Source organism: Gallinula chloropus, assembly GCF_964237585.1.
Source record: "Gallinula chloropus genome assembly, chromosome: 5".
In the NCBI taxonomy this organism is placed as follows: domain Eukaryota; kingdom Metazoa; phylum Chordata; class Aves; order Gruiformes; family Rallidae; genus Gallinula; species Gallinula chloropus.
In genome coordinates this window covers 15,728,654-15,756,568 of record NC_140090.1, presented here as the reverse complement: position 1 = coordinate 15,756,568, position 27,915 = coordinate 15,728,654, and the positions used below count along the sequence as shown (strand labels likewise).

General features: G+C 37.9%; 1 protein-coding gene across 1 annotated transcript; it reads left to right on the top strand.

Moving 5' to 3' along the window:
* MAP3K2 (mitogen-activated protein kinase kinase kinase 2) lies at nucleotides 1-27,679 on the top strand (the record flags this gene model as incomplete). Its single annotated transcript, XM_084265675.1, has 16 exons — nucleotides 1-4; nucleotides 1,997-2,115; nucleotides 3,853-3,893; nucleotides 6,116-6,215; nucleotides 8,032-8,145; nucleotides 8,770-8,869; nucleotides 9,753-9,883; nucleotides 12,786-12,865; nucleotides 14,724-14,791; nucleotides 17,257-17,352; nucleotides 19,949-20,155; nucleotides 20,868-21,016; nucleotides 23,367-23,498; nucleotides 24,427-24,556; nucleotides 25,607-25,784; nucleotides 27,373-27,679. The coding sequence occupies 16 exons, from the start codon at nucleotides 1-3 to the stop codon at nucleotides 27,596-27,598; spliced, it is 1,875 nt and encodes a 624-aa protein (XP_084121801.1). The 3' UTR covers nucleotides 27,599-27,679.
* Nucleotides 27,680-27,915: the final 236 nt, after the last annotated feature.

Below are 27,915 nucleotides of genomic sequence, written 5' to 3'. Positions count from 1 at the left end.
ATGGGTAAGTCTTTGCGTAATACATAGAAAAATGGTTTTGGTTTTCAATAGAAATTAAATTCGTGTAATACCATTCCTAGGAAATGTGTGCTTTGGCTGTGTGTTCCATGTAACTTGTACATGAAAGGCAACATGTACTTGCTTTGCTGGTATTCAAAATAATTCCGTTGTTTTCCATTTGAATGAGCACTTTTCCCTCATTATGTGGAAACTGAGATTCATAGCAAAGAATTTCATTGTACCATTGAAATGCAAAGCCAGGACTCTGTAGATGGTCTAACAGTGTTTTTCTAAATATGTAACACATTTGTGTTGTTTTAAATTTGATGTTTTTTCAAGGTGTATGTGCTTTTTAATGAGTTCACTATGTTATTGCAATCACTTATGGGTGCTCACTCAAAAAAATCCCATCAAACCAACCAATATCTGTTGTTGTTGTGCTACTTTTTCTTAGCTTCATGCATAATAATAAAGTAGCTGAATGTAGGAGTGCAGCACACTATAGATTTCTGATGCTCTCCAACACTGTGTGTGAGAAATGACTGTTGAGTCATATTGGATATTCAGTAAAGTTCAGATGCTTTGCCACGATGCTTTGGTATGAAACATGCTACCTAGTGACCACTGGGTATTTCTTTAATTGTGGAAAGTTTTGAAATGTGTCTTAGTGTGAGCTGCAAGAACACCTTCCATTCTTCCATTGCATATTGCTAGTAAAACCTGCTTTTATAGATTTGCATAGCTTAGTAGAGTTGTGAATAATGACGGCATGAGTGATGATCAGAGTTACTTGTTTTCAGACCAGCTTTCTGATCTGTTAGGAATCTATTAAATTAGAACACTGACATCCCACAATTTCTTGATACGACAAGTGTATTTGATTATATTTGAATAGAGTGGGAGGGAATTCTCACCGTGGCTGAATACCTGGAATGCCCATTTAATGATCTCAGTGATGAATTTTTCTTAAGTCTGTGGCTGAGAAATGCTGTTCTTTGTAAACCACAGCACTTAGCAATGAATTCTTCAACAAACATGCACGTGGTGAAGTAGCACGAAGGCACACAATCAGTGCCTTTCTGGTTACATTTTGTTACCCTTTGTTCTGCATGCATGGTGAATATTGCTATAGTAGTCTTGTAGTAGCAGAGAATTAATACAAAATAATAGTGACAAATTTCCCTTAGTGGTGGATGTAGAGGGTTTGAGCTTCTAAGTGCCTTCCAGTCTAAGGAAGCATCCCAGTTCCAGGGGAGACCTTGTCTAGCATGGCCATGGGCCATCACGGCTGCAGCAGGTCATCAGGATTTAGGATTTTGTGTACACTTTAAACTGAAGCTGCTTATCATTACTGTTCCTAAATTGTCCCCTGGGGTCTGCTTCTGTTTCTCCTGAATTACTCCTGTGAGCCTTAACCCCCCTACTTTTGCAGTCCTGGGAAAATTCTGTTGTGTTTTGTTTTGGTTTTTGTCTTTAATTACTCTCTGAGTTGAGAGTAGACACTCACAGTGGAAGTGTTTCTCTGGGTGTTTGTGTACACTTCCTATGTGTGTGACTGTACCTGTTCAGGACAGAGGTAAAAATCATTCAGAAGTACATGGTTTTACTCTTTATTTTATGAATCGGGGTAAAGGGAGGAGGTATGATTTCCAGTTAACATCCCATCCATGGACTTTGTTTCAAACAGGATAGATAATCTTTTTTTCCCCCCTCTCCTATCAATGCAGTCTGCATGTATATAGAGCTGTCAGTCTCTTGTTAGGACTTCATTTTTGTAAGCCTGCCATGTAAGTGTGTTTAGTGATTAAGCAATTTTAATCGGAAATGAAATAAAAATGTTTGCAGCATTTCAGGAATTTTTTTTTTTCATTTGGCAATTGTGTACTGAAGTGTAATATGGACTTTTAGATTTTAGAATAATGCCTGCCTAATTGTGAAATGAGACATTAATGCACTTCAGATGTAACAGTCATTTACACTTCTCTGATCTGAGCAGATGAGCAGCAAGCTTTGAATTCAATCATGCAGGATTTGGCTGTGCTTCATAAGGCCAGTCGTCCTGTATTGCCTCAGCAAGAAACAGGAAAACCAAAGTCATCTTCACCTAAAAAACAGGTAATTTTTAATATCCTTGCTATCCTACTGAACACTGAATGTCCTGCTGTGACTTCTATAATTATTTTTCTTGCCAGACCAGTGAGCATACCAGAATGAGCTATTAGTCTCCCACATGTGCTGCCATTTTCTTTGTTCGTGTTCTTAAATTAGCAGCAAAATGAAATGGGGCATTTCAGACCAGATCATAGAGTAGGCAAAAATTACTCTAATCCTGATAAATTGGAGTTTATAGGGGTATTTTGACAATGTGTCTAGATTTATTTTTTTATTATTTTTATTATTATTAATTAGCTGATCAGTATTAGACTATTTTAATATATCAAGGTGTGCTAGTGTCACAGAATGAACTTTACAGGTACATTGGAGTCCCCAGTTGTAGGTGAGTACAGCAGCAGAAACACACTTAAGCTCATTTACTGCATCTTTGCCCTCAATTTCTTGTTTGTTCATATGCTGGAAATATGAGTTCTTTTCTGCAGCTACTAAGCACAGATGTAAAAGTAGTAAATACTTGGTTGATAAGTTTGAACTGCTATATAGAGAGATTAGGAGAAGATGTCAATTTTTACCCCAGTTGTGTAACAGCCTTATTGAGTTAACTGTATGTTTATTTGATTGGATCTTTCAGTCCAATATTTCATCAAACTTCAGTTTGTGCAATATTCTTTTAACCTTTTAAAGATCAAAGTATTTTTACATATTTGGCTCTTCAAAAACCAGTGGGTACATCTTTTTCATTCTGTGCTTTCAAAGCTGTGAGAGTTCAGCATGTAACACAATGGTGCTCTGCTAGTTTCATGTAAGTCAATTCTGAGCTGTCACTTCAGACATTGTGGTAATACCCACATGTGATCCAACATGTATTACATTCAATTTATGTTTAGAAAGTTGGAAGAAAAATAGTTGAGCCGTTTCTGAGTTGAAATGTGGTAGTGGTGAGGTAGAAGTGGATATTTGTCATTCTGTTTAAATTTGTGATTTTTGAAAATAATCACTTGTGAATCAAGTAATTCTTTTGGAAATTATGGCATTGTTATTTGGATATAGTCTCTGTGGTTGAATGCATTTTATGTTTTTTTCCTGCAATAGTTGCTAATATAATTTGATTCTTAATCTTATGATTTTGTGAAAGAGTTTTATTTCCATGTAACTGCAGATACTTACAGGTATCTTTGTTTTTTGGGGAATTGATTGCATGAATGCTGGTTTAATTACATGTGTGGCTTTCTATGATAATAATTAAGAAACTTATTTATGAGGGTTGGACTAGATGATCTTTTGAGGTCCCTACCAACCCCTAACATTGTGAGTATATGAAACAAGATATGTTTTTTAATCCTGGAATGCTCATCTGTGAATTGTAAATAAAAACCTGTTATGGAAGTTAAATCTACCTGCCTGTTCAAGATAGGGAATTTTTTAGTAGTCAGTTCCACACTGTATTTCAAATCCTGAATCTGTTATAGTGGTAAAATATATTGATAGAAAAGAATGTGTGTGTTTACAGAAGCATTTGTTGTACTTCAGAATATTTTTTTTGTATTTTTACACCCTTGAATTATCTATCAGATACCTTAGCAGAAGTAGCTTGTTAAAATGTTAGGTATCAGAAATCTAATATAGACTGATTAAGGATTTTAATTCTGGTGTAGGATTATTAAATGGGATTTCATTACCTTTGTTGAAGAAGGTAGTAACAAACTAATAGTGTTTCCTTTATCTCTTTTCTCACAGAATGATGTTAGAGTCAAATTTGAACATCGAGGTGAAAAAAGGTAAGGTGGAAACACAGGACACATTCTTGTCTTTTAATTATTTACAGCATTTTGTTGGGTTCCTGTCATATAGTTTCACAGACTGTTCAAAGTGTTTCAGCTATCTCAGTGTATTTAGTTTGATAATATAGTGCTACTGTAGCATCCAGAGGAAGAAGCCTAGATCTTAAAACTCAATATTGGATTTACTTTGGAGGAACCAATCTGAGAACTGTTAGACTTGAAAGTTAGATTGTTTTTATAGACAATTTTGAATACTCATTTTAAATTTATTTTTATTCTGTGTATGAGAGATGAATGCTTTAAAAAGTATATAAACATCTCTCTGTATCTCTACTCTGGGTGCTCAAAAGCTTTACAGAAGTCAATCTATGATTCTGTGCAGAACTAGTTTGTGGACAACTCTTTGTCTCTTTTTGAAAGCTTCAACCTTCATTGTGCTCACAGAAAAGATTATAGACCAGGATGTTGGAAAATACTGTATGAAAAAATAAATAATACCTTGGTCAGGCTGTTTGTTTATAGAAGTGGTAAATTCCTTAAGTAAAGATTGCTTCAGAGTGAAACCTGTGCTGCTTCTGAGCATCCATAGTGTGATGTGCAATGGCTGTGTGTTATCCATGCTGATTACACTGTGTCCTCTCTGCATGGTGTAGTGAAATAGCAGTAAGTTCCCTGGGTATCAATGTTCTTCAGCTGCTTTCTATTGCTTTTCTCAACATCACATGTAACAGAGCATGAGGAATGGTTGGGTGCTATAAGGAATTTGGAGGAAATAAGTCTTTTCTGAAGCTTTGAAAGTTGAGGACTCTTCTACCTTGGAACTTGAATTAAGCATGAATTTAAATCAGCGAGCTGCTTACTCACTGCCTGCCTGCATGGACAGTGCGATTTTGCAGTTTATCTTAATTCACTTTCACAGTGGACTAAGTTAATCAATTTAGTGTGAATGCAAGCATGAAGGAAGTTTGCAGAAAGATGCATTTCCCAAGCTTTTGTGCTGGTGGGCCGAGCTGTTTTGGACCGTCCCGAGTAACTTGACCTTCCTTTGCCCAGGGGTGCTGGGCAGCCCAGGCTCCTTGTTCAGCATGAGTTATAATGCTTTAGATCTATGTGCTCAGGCAACAGAAGATTAAAATAATGAAATTATGCAAGAAAAATAAGTTATGCAATGGCTTTCTCGCTAGTTCTTAAAAAGGGAAGTGGAAAAGAGAAGTGATTCCAGAGTTTCTTTCAGTAGTGAATGTGCCACTCTGTACCGCGGACCATGCGGTGTGATGGGCAGAGTTCCAGGCTTGTTGAACCAATTGTTAACTACAGTGAGAATTGGTGGTGTTTTTTCATATGTGGGTTTTCTAAATGATTTTATTTTTTCAAAGTCTTTTTTTAATCGGAAATGGCCTGGCTTTTAGCCTCATTTCAATGAGAAGTATTTTTCCTAACGAGTACCAACTGAAACACTGATAAAAAGAACAGTTACCTTTTTGTTATTTTTTCTGCTTCACAAAATTTGAGTATCAGTAGCTTAGTTGCTTCTAAAACCTTTTTTTTGGGGGGGGATAGGAGGAGGTTTGATTTTTTTGTGTAATGGTGTTGTGTCCCAAATAATGCAATAGTGTTCTATAGTGAAAGGTCAGTTAGAGGCATTTTGGGCTATTGGGTTTGAGACACAGAGTTACAAGAAGATCTAAGTTGTTGACCTACAGCTGCACCATTCTTATGGAAACACACTTGAAGGCCATTAGCGATGGACTTCAGTAGTTTGGGCGTGTAATTCATTGTGGTAAAGATGGTAACATTTAGTTACCTCCCTCAGATAAGTCTCTTGGATTTCCAGAGCATGAGGTCTGTAGGAGTAATTCCTTTCTGATACTTAAGCTTGTCAGTCAATAGTACTCCCGTTATTTTCCAAACCAGAAGATTTTAGAAGTTTTAAAGAATTTGCCTCTGGAATGGAGGCATGCAAAGCATTAAGAAAGATGCCATGTGCAAGCAAGTAAGATAGTCATGAGATCTGATTTTAGGTGTGATTATCCCTTACCTTTTTCACTACTCTTCTCTCTTCATTTGATGACTCAATGTATGGAGGACAGTAAATAAACCATAGCCTTTTGTGGTCTTTTTAGTAATAAACTTAATTCTAGGGTTGTTCTTAAGTAATAAGTTGCCAGATTTTCCTAAGTAATCAACAAAAATTCTTTGTAACCTAAATTGTGTTTCAGGATCCTGCAATTACCAAGGCCTGTTAAACTTGAAGATCTTGCAGCTAAAGCTAAAGTTGCTTTTGGACAGACTATGGATTTACATTACAGCAATAATGAGGTAATATTCCATTTCTCGTAACTTCTCAGTGACTTGTACATTGATTATTTTAAGGCTGAAATTTGCTCTTGTATGCCATGAGAACCGCTCCTGTGACAAAACTTACTCCCATGACAAAACCACAGATTTCTAATGTGTGTTTTCAAATATGTAAGGCTTGTCTAAATTAGGATAGGCAGGAGATGCATGAAATGTTTTATGAGGAGAGTCATATCTTAATGAACTAATGTCTCTGGCTTTACTGGGAACGGATAAATTGTCTTTCTGCTCTGCTACAGTCTAGTTGCACGTCTCTGGGAAGGTCTCTACCTTTTTGAGCTTTGTCATGTTTGTAAATTTAAGATAATATTTGTCCTTTCTTGTATACTTTAATTTTTTTAAGAACAAATCTTATAAGCTAATCACTACAATGCTGCATTTAGTACTGTTTAGATTGGAGAATTAGGCTTAACTGTTTCTCCTTGTGAAGTGGCTGGTTCACAAAGATTTCTTGGGAGAAGTGAGTGCCTTCAAGCCACTTGTGTCTGATCATTATTACTTCCAGCTTTTTTTTAGAAGTAGAGATAGAAATTTTTAATAGGAAACATATTTACAGATGCAAGATCCGTTCTTAGGAGTTACTTCTGGGTTTTTGCCTTGAGTCAGCGAAGTGCATGGAAGATTATTTGTGTGCTGGGTTATGCACAAGATAATCGCTACATCTAATCTGCATTTTTGCAGGAGAAAATGCCTGTAATTGCGTTTTGTTGATTACTCACTGCCTTACCAGGCACTTCTGTGAAACTTCTGTGAGGAATTTCAGTTAGAAGGCTTTTGGAGATTAGGAAGGTTAGAAGAAATGGCCATCATGATGCTTTAATGTCAGCTCCTTCCTTGGATAGATTTTTTTTTTAAGCATTTGAGCAGGTTTTCTGCTTGTCAGCTTCTGTACTGGTTGGCAGATCATCAGTTGCCTTTCAGAAATGCAATGGTAATAACCTGTTATTAGCAGTAAAACTGCAACTTAAAATGAAGGCTATGCATGTTTGTTTTCAAGACTTTCCTCTCTTATTCCTATTTCACCTAATGTGTTTGAGCATCTCTGACTGAAGCTGTTTACAAGTAGAATAGATTTTTTTTTTACAATTACATTGTGTTAATCCCCCTTTATGAGCAGAAGTTGCAATTTCCACCTCTGAAACAAAGCCCAATTACAATTGTTACAGAACTCAGCTCTCGAGTGCTTTAATGACATAAAATTGTCTGTTCTAAAGATACATGTGTGACAAGTTAATTCTAATCAATTAGATCCACATAAGAGCCTACTGAGGACTACAGTTGTTCCATGTGGATCACATCATGCCTCATACACCTCTGTAACAAAGTCTGCTTTTACAATGGAGCAATTCTTAGTGATGCAACTTCAAACATAGTTGTAATATTGTGAGATACAAAACTGTGCTTTATGCCCTATAAGATAGGGCTTCTTTTTACTTAAGACTTTTATTGATTTAGGTGATGGCAAATACACTGACACTGTTGCACATGTTTCTCTGAAGCTTGTAGGATATTACATGTATTGTATGCATGTTAAATGGTTTCTCCTTCATTGTGAAGACTTGTTTCACCATGCTGTCACTATTGAAGTAAAGGTTGAACTTTAGATGTTTTGGTGCTAAATCGAGGCATTGTTTTACCTTATTTTCAAGTTGTTTGGAATTAAAAGAGAGTATCAGTTTATTTGTTTCTTTGCACTTCACTTCCTCATTTATTCCTCGTTTATTGTCCTGTTTAAGACATGGTTTTAAATATTATTTTTTGGTCCCCCATTTTGTAGCTTGTAATTCCATTAACCACCCAGGATGACCTGGACAAAGCTGTTGAACTGCTTGACCGTAGTGTTCATATGAAGAGTCTCAAGATATTACTTGTTATACATGGAAATACACAGGTATGAGTTGCCATTCTAAATGTCTTTTTCCTCACTATTCACAGTGAGGTATAATTTGTATCTTTTCTTAGAGGTGACTTTTTTTTTCCAGTTGAAAGTATTACTCATTGCTTCTTCAGTGAACTTTAAACATCTGATAGCATTTTGTATTGACTTGGTTTCAGTTCTTCCCCTGATCCCATTCTTCCCATTTGCCTTCCTTACAGTGGTAGGAAAATGTTCCTTAATTAGATGATGATGTGCTATAAATTTGAGAACTACATGTAATTTAAGTAACTACTTATTTGAAACTGTCCTTTAAGTAATATGGTGTGACACTCCTTTGTGGCAGGCTGCATAGCGGTGAACTGTAGGCTAAATACTGAGTTAATGATTCTATGATTATCTGACACATCACGGCCATGATACTGATAGAATTTGCATGCTAGTACATATTGACAATTATTTTAAAATATTAAGACTGAGCTAGTAAAATAGATGAATTTTGATATAAATTGGCAAGCTTCTTTTAGACTACTGGAAAAAAGGAATGTGCTACACAAAGCCTATAAAGTTTGCAAAGAACTTTCATTGTCGGGGTATAAAACACTGACTGCAGTTTGTAATATTTATGTGTTTTCACAGTCACCCAGTGTAAATAATGTGGAACCCTTGCCCTCACTGGAAGATTTAGATAATACAGTGTTTGGTGTGACAGACAGAAAGAGGCGACTGTCTGTAATAGGTAAGCTACGTATTTTGATAGCTTTAATTGTAAAAGCCTTTATTTTGTAATACTCTCTTTATGAAGAAATTGCTCTCAACACACAGACTGGTTGAATTTCTGTTGCTTATCAATGACTCTTCTATGGAGTTTGCACGCAGGGGGGAGCAGATTTTGAATTTTAAGTCAGAGGTGATTTAAATATATGGAACAGAGGAATCTATGTAGAATTATTTGGGCAAGCTGATGGGTATTCTAAAAAATTGATGCTAGGACTCCCCTTTATTTTCAAATGCAGGAATGAATTACTGAACACGTTGCCTTATAAAAGACTTTTTTTCCTTGCTCAGTTTGGGGCTTCTGTATTTTTTTAATCATAATGTCTGAATGCCTGAGATACTTCCTTTGGCATTGATACAAACTTTTCACTTATTCATGTGTAAAGTTGCTGTGATGATAACTTCCAAATTTTGTTATGAAACCACAGAGTTTAATGAATAATTTTGCAGACCATTTTTAAAAAGAGGTTTTCATGTTATTGCAGACCTAATATTCTACAAACAAACCTGAAATTCTTGGGAGTTGGAAAGGATTAGTTGACGTGGATGTGGATTTTTATTTTGCTTGTAAAGAAGACATTTACCCAGCTAGCTGTGCAGAAAAATTATATCTCCTTCCAATACAATGAAAATTCTTTTTAATGCCACTGAGGGAAACCTGCCCAAAACTTTCTGTAATTCCTGTGTTGCAGGAATTCAAATGCTGTACAGAAGTCTTAAATTGCATAGGCATTTGGGAAATTTCTAAAGAAAGAAGGCAGCCTCTGAGCCCAGGACGCATTTGAATAACCCCCTTGGATTCTGGGTTAGTGAAGAGAGTCTGATTAGCCCTTTTCTTTCCAAAGGTTCTAATACTCGTGACAGGAGTTCACCTCCCCCAGGATACATTCCAGATGAGTTGCATCAGGTGGCCCGAAATGGGTCCTTCACCAGTATCAACAGTGAGGGTGAATTCATTCCAGAAAGTATGGATCAGGTACGTGTGTGATTTATTAAAATTAATGTTCTTGTTATGTTGATTTATGAAATCCTGCTGTTCAAGAAGGATATGGAATTGTTAGAAAGAACAGCTAAAAAAATTGACAACCCTAGATGGTTAAAATAACTGTGGTTTATTCTTGGACAACCTGTTTTTTTTCTCTGTAAGTCTGTATAATTATTTAAATATGTTGCTACAAGGACAAAGATAATAGTCTTAATTTCCATGATAGTTGAATAAGGGAGTGATAAATATAAATTACAGCAAGAGACGTCTACATTAAAAAGAACAAACCCCTTTTATGAGTAGGATATGTAAGCAAGACAAGTTTTACAACTTTCCCTAGTAATTAAAGGAGGTTTTAAAGAGCAGTTTGGATCCATTAGAGTTATTTGGTCTCAGTTGATGCTGTGACTTTCCATGGTCACGGTTTTTGTGTGAGGGTTACAGGCGTGTACTACCTTGTTCTCCTTGTGCACCTGCATTATTGTTGTGGAGTATCAGTACACTTAGTGTGACTAAAAATTGTGCTCTCTGAATGTCAAAACTGCCATTAGGAACAGCAGGAAAAGATGGAGGAATGTAATGGCTCACAGAATTGGCAATGGAGAAGGAGATATTTTAAGGAGAAGAAAACCCACAATGCGGTGTACCCGAATCACCTCAAGTTCTTGTTGACACTGGTGCTCTGTACACAAATGGCAAGATGCAATGGTTTTTATGAGCTGACTAAATGAGACACAGATGATAGAATAAAAATAGAGGCAGAGAGATGGTGCAATTTGTTGCACAATTTTAATGACTGAGCTGGGAATACAGACTGAATCTCCTAATTTTTAGACCAGGATGCTATTTGTTATCATAGCCACGTGGTCAGTTCCAGCCCAGACCTGGATTCATTCAGTGAAATGATTGCTGTTTGCCTGGGCAAAATCTTTTTTGGTTACTGACTGGTCAGACAGACAGATGATCTCTGAGGCTCAGGCTATATTTTCACTCTAGAGCATTAAAGAAACAAGCAACCTGTCATGTACACGTTGCTGTCTAAGCTGTCAGTGGGGTTTGAATACAGGAATCCTACTTTCGTAGAAAGTCAGGTTAGTTCAGCCTGCGCAGCCTAGAGGGCTATATTGGGGTGTTGGAAACTCACAACTCCCACCCCTCCTACGTTTCTCCATCACCTTGGCAAGCATTGACCATGAGGACAAGAAGGGAATTTGAGAATTTTGCTCTGCTCTCCTGTTGTTCTGCCTGAGCACAGCTCTTCACCCTGACAGCAGCCCCCACACTTTCTCGACAGAAGAGATGTTGGGTTGGACATAGTCTGCCAGTTGGACCATAATACATTAAGGGATAGAGGTAATTAATATGGCAGCAGCTGGTCTTTTTTCCCACTCAGCACTCACCATTCAGCATGAGAGAAGAAGAGAGTAATTGCTGAATGTGTGGTAAACTTTGTCCTCCCCAAAACAGAGTTCATTTAAGTGTCTGAGTTTGCAGACTGCAAACTCACTTTCTGGGCACTATTTTTTTAGTATGTTTGTTGCTTCACAAAGTTTGTGCCTAGGACCCTTAAGATTCAGCATTGACAATAAAAATTGGAGGGGCAACTGCTTAATATACAGCAAAAGACTGGTGTCCAATTCCTAAAAAATAATGCGGGTTATATAACATATCAAAACAAACTGTATTTTAGGAAGGAGCTCTTTTTAAGACAACACATGAGTTTTGTACTCTTTTTGAGAGGCAGGCTGGTAAAACTGTCACATCCAATAATTCAGAATTCTGTTTCCATTTCTTCTGAAAAATAAATCTGTGAAGTGTTTCAGATTTGCTTTGCTACAAAAGAGAAGGGAGTGATGTTTGCCTGTCATTACACTTACGACTTTCAGGGTGGTAGGGCGAGATAAACAAAATGAATGTCAGCCAACAGAAATAGCTGGTAATCAAGAGGGTGCTCTTGATTATTAATCCATTTCTGTCTCTCTGGATTAGAGTTCAAGAAACAGAGAAAGTGTTAATGATTGTTTTCATTATGTAACAGATCTGGCCATGACAGTCAGTTGTATGACTTCTTCAGTCTGATACATGTCAGACTTCACACAGCTCAATTACTAGGTCCTAAGAAGTGTTTTAGGAAAAAAGAAAAATCTGTCTGTGGTGTTTTTGTAAACTCAAGTTTCATACAAAAGTTTGTTTTATTTGAAACGGGATTTTGGTTTGGGTGAAAAAGGAGATTATTTATAAATTTTATGCATTCTTCTTTCTCCTTCCATTTTCTCCTGAGTTCTATTTTTAAAATTGTGTGACTTGCTTGGAGTCCTAATTAGAGATAAAAATTTAAAAGCTCTTCACAGTATTTGATTCAGCTGTTTTCTGTGACTGCTGGTTGGCCAAACTTAAGCCACTGCAGAGATTATATAAATTATGTTCATCACAATCTGTGTCATATCTGAGACATTTTTTCTTTGGTGTTGGTAACAAAATATGAGGGGGGGGGTTGGTGTGGGTTTTTTTAACTGTCCCAGCTTTTTATCCCTTAGAAGCATTATGTTTGTTATTCGGTTAAGATACTCGCATGCAGATATTGCTGTGATGTTCAGAGACAATGGTGTATACAGGGAGAATGTAGCAGTACCAGTTATTACATACAAAGCATGATAAGCACATTAAATATCTTAATTGCATTCTAGCTAGATGTGAGAAAAATGAGTCCTTTTGGGATTGCTGACTGTAATGCAGGCTCAACTATGGCAGCTAACTATTATTTTCTAGTAATTAATATTTCTGGGTGGGGGTTTTGTTTTGTGTTGGCTTTGGGGTTTTATTCAATATTTTGAAAGTATTAAAAAAGCAAAAAAAAAAGCCAACAAACTTGGTCTTTTTCTGTTATTTTTAGATGCTGGATCCATTGTCTTTGAGCAGTCCTGAAAACTCTGGCTCAGGAAGCTGTCCCTCACTTGACAGCCCTTTAGATGGGTAAAAATTAGTTACATTAATTATTTATCTTTATTAGATTACATAATGTATCAGTTGTAACATATAATAACTCTCCAATGACAGCTACTGAACTTCTTCCAGAAATTCTTCTGTAAGTTATAGAACATTTATAAAAGTTTATTAAAACTTAATTGCTTACTAATGCATGAAAAATAGAAATAGCTTTCCTTTTTTTTTTCTTTGTATGTAGCTTGCATTTGAGAAACAAAAATTTAGACTTTAGATCCTACAGAAATGTAGTGAAGATTTTTACTAAATTTTGCCAGCTTTATGTATATGTGAAGTATGTTCCCTGGCAGTGAGCTGCCCCATCAAATTTACATTTCTTAGCTACTGCTATGTGAAGTAAATTCCCTTTCCCAAGGTCCAAGGTACCCAATTCAAGATAGAGGGTAGAATCATCTGACTACTTCAGCTGATCCCCTCCTTTTCTCTGTTCTTCTCCTGTCATTCCCAGATTTTGCACTGATTTTCTTTGTTTAAGCCTGCCACTTAGCCAGAGGCAGTGTGTACTGTGGTGGGTCTGGAGATTGGTTTTGATTGACTTGTTAGGTGTTTGATGTGTTGCGAGGGGGCCACTGTCCACAGCTTCTCAGCCACCAGGTAAGCCAAACAGAGCATGCTCCTGTTTGGCTTGTGGTTGGTCAGGCAGATGAATGTGGTCTTAGTTGCACAGATTGACTGTTGATTTGGAACTTATACAAATAATACTGTTAATTAAATATTTTATTCAATTGGGAGAAAGGTAAAAAGATGGAAATGATTACCTGTGGCAATTGATCAGAGCTACAGTATCCCATAGGACCAATCCATTTGAGAATATGTGATTTGGGGACACACAGACATTTGGTCTAACAGATACATTTTTTTTGTGAAATGAGTCTCCGTTTCACAAGCAAGAAAAGTATGTTGTGGTTGGAGTGTGACAGGTTATACACACCCCATGTTTAATGTAACTACACAACATAAAAATTCAAACAAATTTTTAGGGTTTTCTTTTTTGTAGAGTGAGTGTAAGAAGGGGAAACAAAGCAATTTGAATCATAATGTTTCTCCTTCAAAGTTTCTATTGTTTGGGGGTTTTTTAATTAATTTGTCACTTCTATTTAGCTTATTTTCCTTTTTGTTTGTTTTTTTCATTCAAATATTTCCTGCAAGATGTAGGTTGTGTGTCTCCATTTAGCTTCTGTTACCCATCAGAGAAATTCATACCGAAAAACAAGGATATTGTTTTGGTATGTTTACAAAAATACACGGTAATTGGTTGCTCTGACTGGCAATCCCATCCATTCCTTTTGGTGGCTGGCAGTTACATTCCAAATGTAGATAAGAACCAATGTAATCATATAAGAATCAAAAAATTGTTCATCTTTCAGTAACTCAACAAAATTACCATCCTAAATTTTGAGATGTTCAGAAGTTCTGCATCTCTTTGACTAAAGTTCATCCAGAGTTTTTGTAGGCTGTATAAGAGATTTTGCCAGTCTATAAACTTCTGTGTTTAGCCATAAAGGTGTTAAACCTAACAGTGCTCCTACATGGCTTTACTTGTGATAACTCATGTTTTTACTAATATCATTGCTCATTAACACAGTCTGTTGTTTCCTTAGTACATTAAGCTCGAAAAGCAAGCTGCTTTTCCATTGTTACTGATCTTGAATTATTGATATCTATTAGATTTAATGTGTTAAAATGAGGTTCCACGTAACACATGCAGCAACATACATGTAGCAGTACATTTTTATCTATCATAAAGAATTGTGAGAAAGTAAAATTAAATGTTTAAATACTTAGATTAACAACAGGTTTTAGATGCTGTGTGTTTTTACACTTACAGGGATAACTATCCCAGATCTCGGATGCCAAGAGCACAGAGCTATCCAGATAATCATCAGGAATTTTCAGGTAGGCAAAACCACTGGACATGCTACCTTTCCAGAACTCTTCCTCTTGCAAATAGGACTTGGAAGGGAATCTCACATTGAGAAGTATTATATTACACAAACATCATATGGTGGGAAGGAACTAACCAACAAAATGCAATCCAAATGCACACAGTAAAAGATAGTGAAATACAAGATGTCCTAAATGTTTCCTTCTAGGTTATTGTGTATAGCACACTGTTTGTGTGCATGGTATAACATCTGCTTCTCTGAAAAGAACAATGCAGTGGATAGGGGTGCACAACAGTTTGTTAAACTGGACTGTAATGTCCATCTCTAAGTTGGCACACAACCTTGATTTGTTTATTTAACATGGGAGTGCTGTGGTTTAACCCCATCAGGGAGTTAAGCAGCATACAGATGCTTGCTTATTCCCCTCACAGTGGGATGGGGGAGGGAATCAGGAGGGTAAAAGTGAAAAAAAAAAATGTGAATTGAGGTAGAAACAGCTAAATAGGTGAAGCAAAAGCTGCACGTGCAAGCAAAGCAAAATAAGGAGTTCAGTCATAACTTCCCATCAGCAGGCACACGTTTTGCCACTTCTGAAGCCGGACTTCATCTCACCTAGAAATTACCTTGGGAAGACAAATGGCAAAACTGAACATCCTCCTTTCCTCCTCCTTTTATTGCTGGGCACATCCTCACATGGTGTATCCCTTTGGTCAGCTGTCCCAGCTGTGCCCCTTCCCAGCTTCTTGTGCACCACCAGCCTCCTCCTTGGTGGAGTGGTGGTGGAACAAAAAAACCCCTTGATGCTGTGTAAAGACTATTCAGCAGTAAGTAAAACATCCCTGTGTTATCAACACTGTTTGGTCACAAATCCAAAACATCATATGGGCTAAGATAAAGAAAATTAACTCTACCCCAGCCAAAACCAGTACATGGAGCTTTGATTTTCATGAGTTCTGTGAGAGCACTGCAAAGGGAAAAGATGAGGGAGAACTGTGTGCTGTACTTAGAAATTTTAACCTAGTTCTCTCGTGTTTGTCTCAATATTTGTCTCAATATTTGTTGTGGTTTTGCCCCTATGTGATGCTCTGGTATTTTAAGTGAGATGGACAGCAATCATTAATTTCATATCCAGTATTGATTTTCATCATTTGATGTGCAACAAAACCGGAATAGTATGTGGAGTCAAAAAAAAAGTCCACCTGGCCTAGTCTTTTCTCCTGCCACAACCGGTACCAGGTCCTGTAGAGGACTGTGTAGTATTATATCCTCAGAATACATTCCTAGTCACATTTGGCTTAAGGGTTCTGCAAATGCAAGATGCTTTTCTGTGATTTGATGAATTTATCTTTCCTTCCTTACACATTTTTTTTCCAGTCCCCATTTTAAAGTATCAACAGTATATTGTGACAAGAAGTTGTGAAATTTACTGTGCTTTATGAAGTATGCACTTTGTGGGGTGTTGGGGGTTTTTTATATTTATAGACCTCTTTGTCTCCCTTTGAGCTGTTACTTTTCTAGTCTGTAGAGGCCTGCATTCCTTACAGAGAAGCAATTTTTGTATCTTTGATCATTTCTGTACTTCTAAATCTTTTCAGTTTTATTAAATCCTTGGAAATGCAGTAGACCAAAACTTTGGTCAGTATGTCTTAATGATTTATGGCATTTAATTTGTTTCTTAGCCAATACAGAGAGTTCAGCGGTTGCTTTATTGGAACTCTCCATCACAATCCTTTGCTCTAGCCTACACTGAATTTCAGCTGCCATTTTACTATCCAGTTATGCAGACTCTAGGGCTTTCTCTAACTCTTCTGTTGGCTTTATTTCTCCAGACGATTTTGTCACCTCACTATTCGTTGTCTGTCCAGAGAATTTATTCATAATTGAACAGCATGAATTATAGCCCAGATTCCTGGGGAAGTGTTGACCATTTACTGCCATCTTACGTACTTACCTTCTAACCAATTATTTATACATGAGGGACTTTCTCTTTACCTTATGAATACTTATCTCCTTTATTAATTTTTGAAAGAGGACCTATCAAATGTGTTTTGGTAATTCAAGCTGTGTTAACTCATTTGCCAATTTTTCATATTTATGCATCTTTAAATTCTATTCTTTGTGATAGTTTCTGCCAATTTTCCTGCTGAACTGTAACTTCCCAGAGTTGTTCTAGAAATGATTTTTAAAACTGGAGTAATTTGGTGTGCTGCAGTCCTTTGGCACTCTTCTAAGCAAGAGGTTACAAACTGCTTGAGCTATTGAGTTCTTGTTCCTTTGGAACTTTTGGCTGGATGTCCTTTTGGTTCTTGTGGCTTGTGAAATTCATGGCATTTCTTCTATGATCTTTTTTGCTCGGACGCTTCAACTTGAAGCGTATCCTCTGATATGTTCCCCTGTGTTAAGTTTATAATACCAAACTGATTGCTATGCTTCTATGACACCTGAAATGTTGAAATGTCTCTCTTTATTTTCTAGTGGAGTATGATATCCCAATATTTGAGAAATTTGGAAAGGGGGGGACTTATCCCAGAAGATACCATATTTCATATCATCAACAAGACTACAATGATGGTAAGTGTGAATACTGCAAGAGGTCCACTTTCTTAATCTGTTTTTTTCTTGTTAAATAGTGAAGAAGATGATTTAGTTTATAAAATCTTAAAGAATGAAAATATTGAAGCAATCGAAAGCTCAACTTCTTTCCCGAAACTCACTTGCTAATCTAATGATTGACAGAGCTGCTGAGCAGTCTTACCTCAAAGTCATGGATTACAGAATCCATGACTCACATGCACAGCTATGAAAACATTCTCTATCTTTGGCCATGCACGAGTCATCCAGTGTAAGCTTTTGACCTTTGTGACCCTTTTCTGTCCAAAGTAGGTATGTCAGTTCGTTTCTCATTTGTTGTTTTGCTTTTAAAAAAATCCAAATGCAGTGGGATTCGTAGTAACAGAGTTTCTCAGATTACAAGAGTGATTAGCATTGAAGAGCAGTGATTTACATGGAGAATTAGCAATTAGCTGCTTGAATCAGTTGCTGGTATGTAAGACGACACCTGCTGATGTGGCCACAAAACTGATTTGGACAGTAATAACATTGATGTGAATTTAACACATGTGAAATTCCCAAAGGAAGGTAACAGAAGCAGCTGAAGGATTGTCTGACTTCAGGGTGTGTCTAGCACTAGTTGTGAAGTGTTAAGAAACTTCTCAAAAGACTAGCCGGTTTCATTTGCAGTGTGCAATGAGCACATAAATGGAATTCTGTTACAGAAGTCACAGAAATACCGAATAGAAGAACTGCAGTGCAGTTTCAGTCCAGTTCCTTGCTCTAAGGCAAGATTAAAGAGGCAAAGATCTGTCACAGTGACTGTTAAGCCAACTCCAAATTGACCTGAAGAGAAGACATACTCATTTTCTCTACATAGCTGACTTCAAAGGTAGCTCATCTTATAACTTACCTTTCTCTGCCCTCTAAATGACTTTACTGCAAATGAAGCTAGTACCTAGTTACTCCATTTTAACACAGTGAAAAATTGGTCACTACCCATATAACTACTTCACATACACCTCTTTCTTCTCTTCTTGGTTTTCTTCTTTCAAGCCTTAAGCCTTACCTCAGACATTTTTGCAAGCCTTTTTGTTTTGTTTTGTTTTTCTTTCTTCACCCCCTCCCTGGTCTCATCTCTGTTCTTTTAGTGGCCAAAACCTAACAGGTTGCTCTAGCCAAGGCTTTTTTCATGACCACTTTATGTATAACATAGGATACAACTGTCAGTATGTAACAGTCATGCTAATACATTCCAGAATTACACTTCAGTCTTTTTCATAGTTACTGTACAGACCACTGTTCTGTCTGTGGTCTATTACAGTTCTTATATCCTGTTCCACAAGACCTTTAGCCAACCAATTACTTTACACTTTGTGGTTTCTGCATTTGATTTCTCTTGAAATACATATGTTGTACTTCCTTGATGAATTTCACCTTGTTGATTTCTGAATCATCTCCAATTTACTAATACCATTGTGCATTTTGATTTTAATCTTTAAATGGACCTCAGCCACCCGTAACTTGATGTCACCTGCTATATTTCAATGTGTCATGTCCCATCATATATACATCATTGGTTAAAATATTGTATGGAAATGACTTGAAGTTAAACTGGTGTGGATGTCCCCTTAAATTATGCTTCTCTTTGAGAAATCACTGATAACTCCTCTAAATCTGTCTTGGGCACACTCTACATAGTAAGTTTCTGCAACACTTCACCAGTTAGCTTATGAGTATGTCTTGATGAAATGGGGAAATTGGATTAGCAATGTGTGAGAAAACAATTATGGCTGGTTTATCACCTTATTATCTTCTCAGTGGTTTATAAACCTGCTTAATAATTTGCTTGCATATCTTACTTGGAATTTAAGTTGGCCAGAATAGTATATAAATCTAAGTCCACTTTTTCAAAGACGTTTTACCTGCCTTCTTAGTCCCATGAGATCTCCTTTTCCTGTATAATACCTAATGAATCAGACTCCTACAGCTATTTTGAGTTTTGTAGGAAGAAACTTCTTCAACCCATGCTGACCTAAAAATGCTCATGTTGCCTACATACATTAACGCCACTTGTATTAGTCATCTGTAATTGACCTTTTTTCTTTTTCTTTTCCTTCTAGTGCTGTGACCATCTCTGAATTATGCATTGTTTATGATGTAGGTCTTTCTCTGCATTCAATTCTTACTAGTTTGCAGGATAAAGATGGCAGCCTGAGCACCACTGGAATGTAAACGTCTCTCCTATTTATCATAAATTTGGTATTTATACCTCACTAGAACAGTGAAAGTCAGAGGCAAGGCGTTTTCCTCTCTCCTCTCTGTCTTCCAGGTTTCTGAAGCACATTGATTATATTTCAGAACAGTTGCAGAATTTGGTCCCAATTTCAGTCGCTTCAATGTAAACCGGTTTTTGACTCGGTCTAATCCTTGCATACATCTGTGGTGAATGTTTGTTTTCTTCTAGGTAGAAAGCTAAACTGGTAAATTTCATGATACCATGCACTGTGGGAGATTTGAACTGCATTATATGGAATTCATGAAGTATTTGCATAGCCACACAGCGTAGCAGTATGTTCTGTAGTGTAACATTAGCATTTTCTGTATGTTACTGAAGGTCGTAAAACTTTCCCAAGAGCCAGGAGGACTCAGGGGAACAGCTTCCGATCACCGGTTAGTTTCAGTCCCACTGACCACTCGCTGAGCACCAGTAGTGGGAGCAGCGTCTTTACACCAGAATATGAAGATAACCGAATGAGGAGGAGAGGAAGTGACATAGACAATCCTACCTTGTCAGTCATGGACATCAGCCCACCCAGTCGCTGTAAGTTAAAGCATTTTGTAAAATCCTTTCACATCTCAAACATTTTGTGTCAAAACTAAGCTTGTCATCAAAATACGTGCGATTGAGGAACACACTTCTGTCTCTGATAGGGAAAAGCCAAGTGCTCATCTGTTTTTCATTGCAAACACTGCCAGCACTCATGTAGATTTTCACATGGAAATTGCATCTGTGATGATAAAAGGTTAAAAAAATTAGGATGATTCGTTAGACTCTTGAGGAGCCAAGAAGGGTTGTGTAGATAGCAGTTACTGTTTATTTTTGCAGATGAGCTCTACAATTTATCAGGAAACTCGACACACAGGTGGTACTGTGTTATATGTGGGAGGCATTTCAGGAGAATCTATACTCCAATAGCCCGTTATATTTTAATCACACCTTGATTATTTTTTTAAATGTTACTAAGTTTCTTTACTGTGTTTTTTCTCTTTTTCAGATTAGCTGTTGATAGTTGTTTTAAGTGTATTTATCTATCTATGACAAATTACTTTGTGAATAAATATAAGTAGCTCACATTTTCCATTTTACAGGAGGTTATATTGATCTTTGTAATTGTATGGGGAGGTTTAGGACACATGGTCTCTGTTGTTGAAAAGCATAGTCTTTTAGAAAGTTATTTTCTGTGTATTCCAGTTTTTCTCACTCAGCTGAATAACAAGCTCATTTGAAAACCAAAACATACTTATATTTTCAGCACCACGTGCTCCAACTAATTGGAGACTTGGTAAACTGCTGGGACAAGGTGCATTTGGCAGAGTGTATCTGTGCTATGATGCTGATACCGGAAGAGAACTTGCTGTTAAACAAGTTCAGTTTGATCCTGATAGTCCAGAAACCAGCAAGGTAAGTGATGCTGTCCTGGTTTTGGCTGGGATAGTTAATTTTCTCCCTAGTGGATGACATAGTGCTGTTTTGGATTTAGGATGAGAATAATGTGGATAACACACTGATGTTTCGGCGGTTGCTGGGCAGTGCTTACACCAAGTCAAGGACTTTCCAGCTTCTCACACCACCTGACCAGTGAGGAAGCTGGGGGTGCACAAGGAGCTGGGAGGGGACATGGCCAGGACAGCTGACCCAGAGTGGCCAGAGGGATAGTCAGTATCATATGGTGTCATGCTCATTGTGTAACTTGGAGAAAGCTGTCCGGGGATTTAGGCCCCAGCTTGGGAACTAGGTGGGCATCAGTGGTCTGCAGTGGTGAGCAGTTACGTTGTGCGTTGCTTGCGAGTATTCTTCTATCATTATTATTACTATAACAATTAGTCTCTTCCTTTTCTGTCATATTAGACTGTCTTTATCTCAATCTTCAAGTTCTAACTTCCCACACCCCCTCCCATTTACTTCTCCCAGTGCTGTGGGATGGGACATTGATCCAGTTAATGGTTCTGTGGTTGTCTCAGCTGTTGGCAGGGTTAAACCACAGCAGGTACCAAAGAGAGTTTGTAAAGGGGCTTCTGCTGAAGTGGTGTGTTCTAGACTAGACTGAAGCTCCTTTTTTGAACAGTATGAAGTTTTAAAACATGTTACGTGTTCATGTTCTTGTTTAGGAATCCTGTTTTGTCAGTAACTCAGAGAATTAGTGTGGTTACCTGATCTTAATGTTACATCCCATTTATTAATTTTCAGACTTATCCTTAAGTACTGAACATATTCAGTTTGATGCGGTCTCAGTCTCTAAAATTAAACAATCCATTATGAAGAGTGCTCTAAAATAGATAATTATTTATACTTACAGGAATTAGAACAAGTTCCGTTTATAAACAGAAAAATCTGTGCTAATTTAAGGGCTCCTGAAAATAAATTCTTGAGGATATTTTGCTTGGCTATGAAGAAAGTTTGAGGTCTTTATCTTTTTTCTTTTTCTTTTTTCTTCTTTGGGGAGGGTGTGGTGGTGTTTTGGGGGGATTTTTTTGTTTGCTTTAAAAACTTTAGGTATCAGGGCATCATTTAGGCAACTACTGTTGCTTGCTGTATTTATCTGTGAATTGCAAAAGTGTCATTTGGAAAAATGGAACTTTTCCTTCTTCAAATACTGAGCACTTCAGGGGAGAAACTATTTAAAAGTAGCACCAATCTTCTGTTTCTTTTTTTCCCACACCATACCTGCTGCTTTTTACAGGATGGAAAAAGAATTATTACTTCTGCATTAGGACTGCACTCTGCCCTGAGGGGAGCAAGGCCGGGGAGGCAGTGGGTGTAAGCACGATTGCAGAATTGAGTGGCTGCCAGTTATAGTTGCTGCTACTAGTGATGTAGGAGCAAAGAAGAAAGCCAAGAATGATTTGTGCTGTAGAGTCCTTGTGTAGTTGTTGTTGCTACTTCTTTAAAATGTAACAAAGAAGGTTAAATGTAAAATACTGTAGTCTGCTGTAGCCACTGTTTGGTGACCTCACTTGCCATAGCATTTTGTTACGTGTGCCTTCAGTGTCAAAAAATCTGGTTTAACCTAAGAAGTGTGAGGGTATCAGTAAGAGTTTGTGACAGATTAAAAGTATGTTTTGATGAAAGACTTCTAGGTGAAAATTGGAATCTAGTCAAGTTTGAATTTGTGGGTGGTTTTTCCCTCCTCTTATTGTACAGTTGGTTTCAGCATATCTCTCTTCCTTTTTGCAAACTTTTTAGTAATTCAGATAGCTCTGGAGAAAGCACTGTATGTGGTGGTGTTTTCTTTGGTGTATTTCATTATTACAATATTAAGTAGTCCCCGAAGGTGTTTTTAAAGTATAGTTTGTCATAGTGGAAAAGCTACAGATTAATGCTGATTATTCCACTACAAAGATTTAAAGGATTTGGTTTTTGGTTTGTGTGGTTTGTTGTTTTTTTTAAAGCCAGTTGGAAGCTTATGACATGTTGCATAATGATCACTAACTTTATACACATATTGGTATCCACTGTGTGCGGAAACAAAAATAACTAAAATAAGAGAAACACTGAAATAACAGCAAAATCATCCCAAAGTCAATTTCTAGAAAGGCCATAGTGTTTTGGGTTTTTTTACTTCAATCTAATGGTGACCCTTTTTGTTGTTGTTGTTACAAAATGTATAAAATTTACATAATCTACAAGAGTGTTGTTTTACTCAGTTTGCATAACCTTTCGTTACGTACATACTGTCCTGCTTTAAAAAAAATCCCAAACTTCATTATTACCACATCAAACATAGTAAATCTCATCTCTCCCTTCCTTTTAGGAAGTAAATGCACTGGAGTGTGAGATTCAGTTGCTGAAAAACCTGCTGCATGAACGAATTGTTCAATATTACGGCTTCTTGAGGGATCCACCAGAAAGAACACTCTCTATATTCATGGAATATATGCCTGGGGTAAGCGAGAGAGCCACGTGCTTAAGTACCTGCTGAACTGTTCTTCTGTTTTTTAATGTAAGCATTTTAAGGTCAGAAAGCTGTAGATTCTCATTTTCTTACCAGGTGGGGTCAGCAGAGCTAAATAAATGTGCTTGTATAGAAACAGGTTCTGTGTTTCCGAATAGTTTCAGCATTCTGCTTCACTGTGAGATGCCGTGAGGAAAAAACCCAACCCAGCCATGTGAGGGGTTTTTTAGTGGTGGGGGGGGTTTCACTTTGTTTGTCTGGGTTGTTTTTTTGTATGGGAGCTAAGGACTCTGTTTTTGGAGGCCTTGTTTGAATGTTTCTGAGACTTGGAGGGCAGTGTCACAGAGGTAATTGTAGCAGTTTGTAACTCCATGTGACCAAGCCATGTTATACAGAAATAGGTACAAACTGGTGGGGTTTTGATTTGATGTAATTTTGAGCCAAGACTTGCTTACCTCTTAATGCTCACATCAAACACTTTCCTCCAGCACATGGTGGTCTTTTTCTTGACAAACTCTTTTCTTTTTTCCTTATCCTTGAGCATAAACTAACCAGGGGAAATGGTATGTGTTTTGTCCAACTTGAGCATCATCACCATGTAACCGTCAAAAAGGTTGAGAGTGGTGTTTGAATGAAAATACTGCTGTTCTCTTTCTGTGCATCACACTGGAACTGTTCAACTGTTTGACAGTTTTGAGGTTAACAGCATAACCTTTTGGTATCTCACATCCCTGCCCAGCCTCTCTTTTGGCAGAGTTGGTATTTTTCTCAGTGAAGGTAAAAGCACGGGTATAGTTTGAAGTTAATGTAGAGAAGTAGGACAGCTTTAGATCTCTGCATTTCATCATCAGTGAAACTGTATCGTTAGCCCATTTGTGCTTCTGAAATCAGAGTGGTTTATACTTCTCGTTTGCCATAGGGCTCCATCAAAGACCAGCTGAAGTCATACGGAGCGCTCACAGAGAACGTGACTCGTAAATATACGCGGCAGATTTTGGAAGGAGTTCACTATTTGCACAGTAATATGATTGTCCATCGAGATATCAAAGGTAATGATAGTTCTGTGCACAGTCCAGTGCTCTGCACTACAAATTCTTTTCTAGTTCTGTGTGAAGCACTAAGACATAATTAAGTTTGAAATGCCAAAATGCTGACTTTGCTTTCCATCACTTATTCCTGTCATTGTTATAACCTGGTTGGGGGGGGGGGGGGAGGGGAATAAGTGTCTTCAGCAGACTTCTGAAAAATGTTTCTGTAGTTTCTGCAAAACAGTCACAATAAATTTCTTTCTGACTTTCAGTATGAATAGTTTTGAACATATGAAGGGATTATGTCATTACAAATAGTGCAGATGAAAGCATCATGACTCAAAAGCTTATTTTTAGAGTTTTGTTTTTATCAGTTACGTAGAAATGACCCAGCACTTCACTGGTCCAAGAAATGACTGGCAGAGGTGACTTGTCTGACCAGATAACTCAGACTACTTCCATTTTACTGCCAGGAAGCCTGAAGAAATAGACATACTTACTTTTTGCAGATAGGTGACTTTCAAGTGCTGCATAAGCTATGAATATGTACGAACATGGTGATGTGCAAAGTAGGTGTGTTGATCACCACCCCGTTGTATGCCCTAAAACTCCTGCAGTTTCCCTGTTGCTTTGTATCAATAGTATTTTATTCCAGGAAAGGTCGAGGTATGGTGGTCAATTTGTCCTTGCTGGTGCAGGTAAGTGTGAACAAATCTGTAACAGAGTTAGAGATTTTGCTTTAATATAGTTTAAAGACAATTTCAGTTGTGTGTAAACTTTTTTGCTGTTTCTTTTTATTTCTGTGTACAGCACATTCCCAGGAAAGCTTTACAGAGTGACTGGGACTTGCTGGAAAAGGCCTAGGATACAAACTAGTGTCTGCAATTCATTGTTTTCTAAGCCTCCCTCAGAATAAAGTAACAGGAATGAGCAGAGGAAGTAATTTCTCTGGCTTGAAACACCAGGCTGATCTTGCATTGTATCACTGAATCCAAACTTAGGTTACCATTTTCAACACCACAGTGTTAATGGGCCTTTCATGAATATAATGCTGCATTCCCTTCCTTGCAGGGGCAAACATTCTGCGGGATTCAGCTGGCAATGTGAAGCTGGGTGACTTTGGTGCCAGCAAACGGCTGCAGACAATATGTCTCTCTGGTACAGGAATGAAGTCTGTCACAGGCACTCCATACTGGATGAGTCCAGAAGTTATTAGTGGAGAAGGGTACGGCAGAAAAGCAGACATCTGGTATGTTTAAAGAAACTTTCTTGATTAAAGGTAGAGAGAAGGGGCTCCTTTACAGCAGTGTGCTTGTTATTTGGAGTTGGACTGTTTCATTCTGGGGTTTAATTCGAAGAAGCACCACCAGTCATATTTGGTGTGTGAACACACAGAAGAATACTTAGGCAACAGTAGATATACAGGGAGTAGTAACACTTTGTCCCTTTAAAAAGGAGCCACGTTACATCCGACAAATGGCAATACTTTTCAAGTAAGAGAAATTAATTCAGGTCACTTAGTAATTATTCTGCTATACTTCAATAATGGAACAGTCTTACAGGTTTCAGGCAGTTGACTTGTTAAACTCTGAAGTGTACGTACCAAGGCTAATGGATGTTTTTTGATGGAGAAAAGCCTGGTTAGTACTAAGGAAAAAATGCTGAAGTATGGTTTATGTCCCTCAGCAAATCCTTATTGTGTAAAGAAATGTACATCTGTCTAACCATAAAGCTTCTTCCAAGCATCTTGAAAAAACATACGACTTCCTGAGACATGGGTAGTTGTTCCAGCCTGTGCATTTTGTAGGATCATTCGTGTGTTATTTGAAGAGGCTGCTCTTTCAGGACTTAAGAGACACAGCTTTTCTGGCTGTATGTACGCTCTTCTGCCTTCCTAATTCCTTTAAACCTAAGCTTTGTATTCAAAGACTGTTTAGGATCTTAACATTTTGCTTGGCAACTTAATTATATTTATAGTATCCTTAACTGAAAGGATGATGCCACTGAAGCACAGTTTGAAACTTTTCAACTGCCGTGCTGTGTGTGCACATTATTCCTTGGTGATAATTTGTGTGCCTCTAATGTCCTAGCAATATATACAGTGAGCACAAAGCTCCTGTCACTTTGCATTTCTGTTGGGTCTGAATGAGCAAGAAAGCTTCTGAGTGCATTTAAATCCTGCTGGGGTCTGAGGAGCTGGGGTACCGGGGTTGTGCAGCGCTCATGGCCTGCATCAGCGTGCTGAGCACCGAGTAGCACGCAGTGGGTATTGACTAGATAAATAGCTTGTTATCTCCTCGCTGAGGTAGCAGCTTTTGGCCCAGTGAAGATGTAGGTAGTGATCTGTAACCTTGAGATAGTGTATAGCTGTACGTGTAATTCTTTTAAACGCCTGTTTCACAGAATGTTCGGGGTTGGAAGGGACCTCGAAAGGTCAATTAGTCCAACTCTCCTGCCAGAGCAGTATCACCTGGATTAGGTCACACAATAACACGTCCAGGCAGGTTTTGAGCATCTCCAGAGAAGGAGACTCCACAACCTCTCTGGGAAGTCTGTGCCAGTGCTCCATCACCCGCACAGTGGAAAAGTTTTTCTGTGGAACCTCCTATGCTCCAGCTTGCACCCGTTGCCCCTTATCCCATCATAGGCCATCACTGAGAAGATCCTGGCTCTGTCCTTCTGACACTCACCCTGTAGCTATTTTCCCTGCAGTAGCTCAGCAGAGTTCAGTGCCTGCTGCTTACCTGTGGTGTTTCCGTTGCTCTCCGCTGTTTCTTGTGTCCCTGGGAGGGCGTGACTCTCTTGTAACCGGCTCTCTCACTCTGCCTCTGTTCCAGGAGCGTAGGTTGTACGGTGGTAGAAATGCTCACGGAGAAGCCCCCGTGGGCAGAGTTCGAAGCGATGGCGGCCATCTTTAAAATCGCCACTCAGCCAACCAACCCCCAGCTGCCACCTCACGTCTCCGACCACGCTCGGGATTTCTTGAAACGGATTTTTATCGAGGCCAAGCTGCGACCCTTTGCAGATGAACTGCTAAGACACACGTTTGCACACTATCACTAACAGCCTGCCTCAACTCAGCTTGCGTCTACTGCGTTTATTTTCTATTTGACTGCACTTTTATTTTTATTTTTTACAAAGAAAAAGGAGAAAAAAAGACAAGAGAGAGAATATTCTCTTGAATCTTTGTTTCACTTAGATTGTAAACAATCTAAATTTTGTATCTAAAATGAGAATCTTCTCTCCTCTGCTCCCACCAGGACTAGAACGTTTTGTTTCTCTAATGTACTGATGTGGTTCATGTAGATAAAGCACTTTAGTACATATTTGTTCCTTATTTAAAAGGGGGGGGGGGAGGGAGAAAAAAAAAGACAAATGCT